At 41.3% G+C, this 9,103-nt stretch overlaps 1 protein-coding gene across 1 annotated transcript; it reads left to right on the plus strand.

Annotated features, from left to right (window-relative positions):
• Positions 1-4,841: 4,841 nt before the first annotated feature.
• On the plus strand, positions 4,842-7,208 carry elfn1a (extracellular leucine-rich repeat and fibronectin type III domain containing 1a; the record flags this gene model as incomplete). Its single annotated transcript, XM_083676677.1, has 1 exon — positions 4,842-7,208. The coding sequence occupies one exon, from the start codon at positions 4,842-4,844 to the stop codon at positions 7,206-7,208; it is 2,367 nt and encodes a 788-aa protein (XP_083532803.1).
• Positions 7,209-9,103: the final 1,895 nt, after the last annotated feature.

A 9,103-nucleotide genomic window follows, 5' to 3' on the forward strand; every position in this document is an offset into this window, starting at 1 on the left:
AAAATGTTTTCAAGTAAGAATGCGCATTTAGTAATACAGTGTCTTTCTCCCAGATGTGAAATAAAATATGCGATGATTGTCCCAGTCAGTAGTCCAACACATGAAATTATAAGATTAAACAAAAATAAAATAATTATGATGAACTCAGTCATGATAACCCATTTCATTCGCAAATTGACAGCTACATGTGAACAGTTGTGTTTGCGAACAGTATTTCGCACCTAGTGATGATGTTTTTGTTGTTGGTTATTTGATTTCCTTAACAATTATACTCACCCCTTCATTTATGATAGATATGAAAAATGGCAACACAACATTTATGTTTAATTGCAGTGTTGCGCAAGTCCTACAAAAGGTCAACTGACTACAGGAATGACCTTAGGTCCATTGTGGCGAGCGAGGTTCCAATTTGAAGTATATTCCCTCTGCCATGAACTGTCACTATTACCCTGTCCCAGCCACATGGATGACCTCTTTATGTAAAGCCACCCCCTGTGCCCTTCCACAAGGCGACACATCGTAGCCTGTGTCACCAGCTGCATAAGGGGACTGAAAAGGATCCACCCGCCTTATCAGGGGGGCAGCTGGGGAGGGCACTCATAACATACTTCTGGATTTAAGTATTCAACAGCTGTCCTTTATGATTAACCTGTCTGTCCATTCCCAGACACTTTCACCGGCACTCCTCCACAATTCAGAATGAATTAGAAGCAGTAATAATAGAATCATGTGATCCTAAAACACCTTGAATATTTGATGTTGTCTGAGGGAAGCCCTCAATTACCACTGCTCAAACAATGTCTTACATTCCTAAAATGTTAGATTGGTTGAGATTATTTTACCTAAAACTTTATCTAGGATTGAATGGTCCTTAAAAGGACCCACAGGGCAAAAACACAACATTGAAATCAAGGTCCGATTTTGGTTGATATTTGATTTAGTTGTAGCTGAAACTACATTGATATCACATAATGTTGCCCTATCTATCTTTGCATAGTTATTATGTCTATTTCTAGGATACTGTGATTGGACAGTAGAACAGAAACTGTAATGCATCGCTCTAAGCCCACACCTTACCTTGACTTAGTATGCATTTCTTGTGGCTGTGTTTGCCATCGTATTGAATTTTAACAATGAAATAATGAATAACTGAATAAGAGTCCAATCTGATTTGAAAGCAAGTTAAATGGCTCAAGCATGCATAAAAAAGTAATGCAAGGTACTTCTGATAATGAGGTATAGCCCTGGGATTAGCAAGATATATTGACTGCATATTAGTGGATGCAGATTAAATGTTTCCACTCTAAATAAGAAATGTCTGGCCGGCAGGAAACAATTTCCATTTATACACAGGCATTATCCTACTTCCAGCACAAGTTCTCAAAGAGAGGAACAGGCTCTAGTATATGTGACATGTTGGATTCAAGCTTCACAAGCCACTCTAAGCCACTCTAAAACCATTTGGTTTTAGAGTAACACCATCACAAACTAAAAGTTACGAATGTAACCCAGGTTCTCTGAAGGAGGTGAAGGAGAACCCTCACTATGGGACACACACTCTTGTGTACCTATTCACTGAAGACTCCTCTACAATCACATCTGGTACAGGCCAGTGACACTTGCAAGTAGATAGTCCCATCTACCACTCGTTCTATCTATAGGACCTAGCAACCGCACACATTTTATCCAGAGAACCACTCTTCATGAGCTCAGTGCGAGAGGGGCAATGAGGTGAGGGGTCTCTTTCATCTCCTTCAGAGAACCTAGGTTACATTTGTAGCCTATAGTTATTTTTCAGTCGACTCGGTTCGACTCCTCCCTATGGGACCCTGCGAAGCACCCTGATTGCCTGGTAGCCTGTACAGCCCTGATAGCCTGTACAGGAAACCTGTACGGATACAAGAATGTACCCCGTCTACATCGCACAGTCTTCAAATCAGTACTAACAACAGTAGTAAGGACAGTCATGTCCAGGCTGTAAAACCTCTGAAAGGCATGTGGAGTAGCCCAGCTGGCTGCAGCACATATCTCTGAAACAGAGACACCTTTGAACAGGGCCCATGACGCCCCTAACCCGCGGACACGCAAAGGGGGCTGCAATCCCTGACAATTGTAAGCCTCAACAAAGCCCCCCCACAATCCAATGGGAGACGCACTGTGTAGACACAGCCTTACCCTTGGCAGGGTTTGCAAAGCAGACGAACAACTCATCATAAACCCGGAACAAAGCCGCCCTGGCCATGTAAACACACACTTACGCACAGAGAGTGTTCAGATGCTCCAGCTCCAGAGAAGGGCAGGGAATAGAAAGGGAGCAATAAGGCAGCTTGGATGCAGTATGCCATGGAGAATTCCCAGCGAGGACTTATAGGGCATAAGGGGACCTGAGCAGTGCTGCCTAATATAGGTGATGTGCTTGTGTTCACTGAGAGTCCACACCCCAGGTGGGGCTTAGTCAGGTACTGGAGACACAGTCTAGTTGGCCCCCGCACCCGCTGGTGCTAAGTGCAGCGTTTCCTACTCCTCTTCCAAGACCCCAGCAAGAATGTACTGTACGGTATCATATCGGGCTCTTATGGGTTGAGAAGGTTAAGAAAATGTCTCACATATTGTACTAAAAGATTTGGCTCTCTCCTGCCCTAAACCCCTCGCATGTTGAGGCCACCTGCAGTTGATGACTAATAATTCACATCTCCATAAAACCAGAGATGCCCAGCTCAATGTTTTGCTTCTTCCACTTGTTTCATGAACTTGGAATGTCAGGGCCTTTGCTGTGTCCTTTATTGATGAAAGTGATTCTCCTATTTTGAAGGACTCTACTTTGAAGGAAATATAACCAACCTGGAAGTGGGTTTGACAACAGAACTGTAGCCGCCAGCTCTCTCGTGTTGCTATCTTTACTCAGTATTTGGTCAAAACTATCAAAATATATATGTATTTGTAACATTTACAAATAGTTCATAACTGCACCTCATTAATAAATGATCAACGGTGTTACACTTTACATTAAGGTGACATTTTATCAGTTCCAAATGTTGATAACTCATTAATTAATATTGGTAACTCATAAATAAATGGTTAATGGTGTTCCGCTTTACATTAAGGTGACATTTCATCAGTTATAAATGTTGCTAACTTATTAATACATGGTCAGATGTTTTCTACATAAGTACAGAGGACAGAAGAGTACCCATATGACTTTCGAATTATCAATGTTGTCTTCTTATTGATTAAGACAAGAGCACTAACAACATATCGGTGAACACCAAGAAGGGGTATGTAGTGAATAGATATATCAACAAATAAAATCTGGGAACCTGCACTGTGGACATTTAAGTATGGGTGACAGCATGGTGACAGCAGTACAGTACTTTGGGAGACCTTCACATTGCACAGTATAATCAGTTTGGTGCCAGCCGAATCATGCCCAAGTCAGGAAATAACTGTTTGCCAACTATGCAACCAATGTGTAACCATTGCAAATAATGTTGCATGATTTCACATGCACATTTCACATAGTTTTCTGAGCATTTATAATTGCATTTATAAAGCATTAATAATTGGCTCCTGATAGCTCCCTATTTGGCAAGCACAAAGTGAATATCGAACAATATTAACAGTTATACAGTATCTGTAAATGGTTTATAATTGAATAATACACTGGTTATATATGATTTATGAACTAATTAGAAACTATTTATAAACCCTTTACAAAGGGTACCTTAATGTAAAGTGTACCCTTTGTGTACCCTTAATGTAAAGTGTAAAGTGTACATACATTATAACACTGAGACACAAAAGTGTTTTTTTGTCAAATGAATCTACTTGTCTGTATGTACGAGGGTTTCAAGAGGAATTGGTTCTTTCTAAGTAACATTTCAGTGAGCACAGTGTAATTGATTTAATGCAGCTTCGAAACATTGGCTCTATTAAGTTCTGTTTGACAGTCCCCAGGTTAATGGCGTGAAAACAGGGACCTTACTTTCCCCAACCTGTCAGGTGGTAATTGGCCAATGGTTTCCTTTAATAGCAATATGCCACAGGGACTGAACAGCACCTCTTAAATTGTGTACAAAATAATTGGATGGCCATGTACAGAGAGAACATAGGCATTAATCAGTTGTTTGCCTTCAATATGGTAGATACTTCCTATTTTCAATTACTTGGACAAAACAAAAATGGGTATTGATTATGTTGATGCAGTCAAAGATACACAAGTACAGGCAAGATAAATACAAAAAGAATTAAATATGTATTTCCTCCTTTTGAACGAGTGTATTCGGTTACTAAATTTAAGATATTTGCTAGATATGTTTCTGGTAAGATGTTATTTCCTCAAAGGTAGATTTGTTGTGTGGTTTGCAATTTACAGTAGGTAAGGAATGTTAACCTTACATCCAAGCATTCAATCCTGTCGCTAACATGTGTCCTTTTCCCTGCCCTTCACAGGGGGTTCCTCTGAGCCCATGAATGAGACCCAGGAAGAAAGTCATTGGAAGTGACAATAAGATGAGACCAATCAATGATGTTAGCCCCTGGGGAAATAAGCACAAGCCAATCTGAGGTGGTGAAATACTGAATCTCAGTAAACCATCTCAGAAAGTTCACTCCCGGCAAAACTCACTGGATGGAAGCTGGTCTAAATGCACATGCCTAACAACTTTTTGTAAAGGGCTGGTATATTATGACTGGAACATCCTTCGTTGGACAGGATTCCAATATATTGATTGTTGCCTGCACTGAGGAGAACAGTTGAACATCCAGCTCCATTACAAGCAGACTCATTCCAGCTTTATTGAAACCACAGTGATATTCCTATCATCTAGCTTTCAGCCCTGCTCATGACTTCAAGAGTAGCACCAATGGCCTGCAGCGGGGGCATGGTGATGAGTGCCTTTTTCTGGTCAGTGGCCATTATATATTTGACTCATACAGGCGGAGTCAATGGGGACTGCTGGTTAATTGAGGGTGAAAAGGGCTTTGTATGGCTGGCAATTTGCAGCCAAAACCAGCCACCATACGAGGCCATCCCTCAGCATATCAACAGCACCATCGTGGACCTTCGTCTGAATGAAAACAAGATCAAAAGCATTCATTTTTCTGCCCTCAGCCGCTTCGCCAACTTGACATACCTGAACCTGACCAAGAATGAGATCAACTATATTGAAGACGGGGCCTTTTCTGCCCAGTTCAACTTGCAGGTCCTTCAGTTAGGCTTCAACAAGCTGCGTAACCTGACAGAGGGGATCCTCAGGGGTTTGGGCAAGCTGCAGTACCTCTACCTCCAGGCCAACCTGATTGAGACTGTGACACCCAATGCCTTTGAGGAGTGCTCCAATATAGAAAACATAGACCTCTCCATGAACCGTATTCAGCAGCTAGATGGGTCCACTTTTACCAACTTGAATAAACTAACCACCTGTGAGCTCTACACCAACCCTTTCAATTGCTCCTGTGAACTACTTGGCTTTGTCAAGTGGCTCTCTGTTTTTCCTAACAGGACAAATGAACGGATGGTCTGTGACTCACCAGGAGGTGTCTCTGGCTATAGTCTGCTAAGCCAGAACCCAAACAATCCAACTTTTCGAAATGCCCTACATATGCTATCCACTGTGTGTACAGATGACTATGTGACACCATATATCCCTTTGCCTCCTGAGACCACCACCCTCCCACCAGACTCCACTCCTTGTGGGCTGGAGGACTGCTCCTCAGGGACTGAGCCAGATGAGATCATCACCACAACACACATCGATCTGGATGTACAACCCATTATGAAAATGAAGCAAGTATCACACACAGGCGCTACCATCACGGTTCAGATCCCGAATCCCTACAAGAAAATGTACATCTTGGTTCTGTACAATAACAGCTTTTTCACTGAAATTCAAAACCTGCACCTTAAGAAGGAGGACATTGAACTTAAAAACCTTAAACCCCACACTGACTATACATACTGTGTTGCTTCCATACGGCATTCTCTTAGATTCAATCATACTTGTCTGGCGATCTCTACTGGCCCCCGGAATGGGAAAGACAGACAGGCAAGCAATGCAACAGCTACCCACTACATCATGACCATCTTAGGTTGTCTTTTTAGTATGGTTATTTTTCTAGGGGTGGTCTATTATTGCTTGCGGAAAAAACGTCACCAAGATGAAAAGCACAAAAAGGCAGGCAGCCTAAAGAAAAATATAATTGAACTAAAGTACGGACAAGAGCTTGAAGGAGGAACTATGTCTAGGATGTCACAGAAGCAAATGGTTGGGGAGAGTATGTCTCGAATGCCATACCTACCATCTGGCAGTGAAATGGAGCAGTACAAACTCCAGGAGATCAGTGGCACGCCTAAAATGGCCAAGGGGAATTACATAGAGGTGCGAAGTGGGGAACACCATGAACGCAGAGAATGTGAGATGTCCATGCCTGGGAACAGCCAAGGGTCAGTGGCTGAGATTTCAACTATTGCAAAAGAGGTGGATAAAGTCAATCAGATCATTAACAACTGTATAGATGCTCTGAAGTCGGAATCCACATCTTTTCAAGGGGTGAAATCGGGAGCTGTTTCCACTGCAGAGCCCCAGCTGGTACTAATATCAGAGCAGCCACAGAGCAAGTCTGTCTTCCTGTCCCCAGGATACAAGGACAGCTACCACCACTCTTTACAGAGGCACCACACCTCAGACGCCTCGCCAAAGCGACCCAGCACCGCTACTGGAGGTCCCATGCGAAGCCCCAGGCCTTACCGCTCTGAATCCAAGTACATAGAGAAGACCTCGCCAACGGGTGAGACCATCCTCACTGTAACACCAGCTGCTGCCATCCTTAGGGCAGAGGCAGAGAAGATCCGCCACTACAGTGAGCACCGGCACTCATACCCTGACGCTCAGATTGAGGAGCTGGAAGGGCCTGGAAGCCACAAGGCCTCCATGCTAGAGCCTCTGACTCGGCCCCGTCCCAGAGACTTGGCATATTCTCAGCTCTCACCACAGTACCACAACTTAAGCTACTCCTCCAGTCCTGAGTACTACTGTAAACCATCTCACAGCATCTGGGAGCGCTTCAAACTCCACCGCAAACGGCACAAAGATGAGGAGTACATGGCCGCAGGGCATGCGTTGCGTAAAAAGGTGCAGTTTGCCAAGGACGAGGACCTGCATGACATTTTAGACTACTGGAAAGGTGTATCAGCGCAACAGAAGTCTTAATCTGTGCTCTGCTCTTGAAAGTGTTTTTTACTGGACAACAAGTTGCAGATACAGTTGCTGACACAGAAACCTTATGTTAAGCTGACAATTTATTGGATAGATACTTCCATATTGCGATCAACTACTTATACTTACATATTGCGACATATTTTGACTGTGGGTCAAATGGGGTAAAGAACCGTGGGAAATTACCATCTTAAATTTGTCACACCATGTTTTCCTTTGAACTTATGGGAAAAACTTTAACCTAACGTTACGAGAAGAAAACATATTGCAAATCAAGAATATATGTTGCAATGGATTATAGGTATTTGGGTATCGCATGGCCAAGTCCTGTGACAGTGGATTTGCTGTTGTGTACTTTAAGAAAATACTGTAACAAACATCAGAAAAAAGTATACTGAAACCTCAATATTTTTCGTGATGAACTACTGAACAACCATACAAAAAATTACATTTTCTCCCTGCATTTATTTCATTCTACAAAGGAACTATGTACAGATACAGTTTATATATTTGCAATGTTTGCTGTTAAAAAGAGAAAAAAAATATGATGTGTTTGAGTGAGGTTTAGCCAACGGATTGAAGAGACTCCTTTATTTGCTCTCTAATTAATGCCATGTCCTAACTGAAAAACATTACGGTGGTCAGAGAGCTGGTATAGTATCATCTTACCCAGACAATTTTCCTCCCCTACCTTACAGTGCTATTACAAAATACACATTTTGAAGAGGCCATTAAAACAAACTGCACAATACTTCAAAGGCTGGAATTTTCTAAATGTAATATTCCTTGTAAGACAATTCACTGTATTATTCTGCTGCTGATGGTCTGTGTTAGGCATGGACTCCATGAGCCATCAGTTGTATCTTTAGTACCAAAGTGGAAAAAGCTGAAATGTTTACAACATTTTCTTTCTGCATGGTCTAAAATCTCTCTAAACATATAGTAAATCAGGTTCCATATGTTTTTTCATTTACATTTGTTTTACTTCAAACAGACAAACAATTTTCAGTGTTAATATTGTTGAAAGTGCAATTGGCCGTCAACATCATTAAACATTTATAACCTGTGCTGTAGGCAGGCATTTTAGAAAGCAGTTGTCTACAGGTATGACTATCCTACAGCCGATGGATGAATGTACAACATACATGATTAAATCTGTGTATGGCAGCTTTTTAGTTTTTTTCTTTTAAGAAGTTTAATTCTTTGCTACAGTATTTACGAACACAAACTCCCATGTTTTCCTTTGCCTCTACTTGGTTTATAAAATTTTATTTCCCACAATGTGTTATACTGAATATTGTCTTTGATTCTAGGCCAATAAAGTTAAAAAAAAACAGCAAAGTAGTTTGTTTCACTGAAAGGTCTTGTTGAAGGATGTACAGTACTCGTCTTTACTGTTTGGCTGTTATGACACTTTTGTAAATTAAACCCAGAGGTGTGTCAACATGCCAGAGCAACATACTGTATTCACTATTGCCCATTGAAACCTTGAACTACAGTAAACTACTGGCACTGGATTTGTATATGACCTACAGTATATAATGTTTTTGAATGGATAAAAGGGGTAACTTGGTTGTCTGACTTCTTATTTCAACCGCCTTAAACTTCTGGGATACGTGTACAACTGTAATTTTCTTTGTTTTTCTTTCAGTGTTGATATTGTTAATTCATTTTTCTAAATGCATTTCAATAGATTCCAAGAGCTGTCAGGTTTATACATAGGTCAATTAGCAAGTAAGCTACATGTTTTTATACTGCATATTGTAGCACTTCTGTGTCTCAATAAAGTTAGAAATGTTGGGAAACCTGTGGAAAAGACAGTTAACAGCTGTTGTTTAAGTACAGAAACAAACAAGAGCACAATAAAGTGTTTTTTTATTTGTATTTCT

The sequence above is a fragment of the Argentina silus genome (assembly GCF_951799395.1).
Source record: "Argentina silus genome assembly, chromosome: 9".
In the NCBI taxonomy this organism is placed as follows: Eukaryota; Metazoa; Chordata; class Actinopteri; order Argentiniformes; family Argentinidae; genus Argentina; species Argentina silus.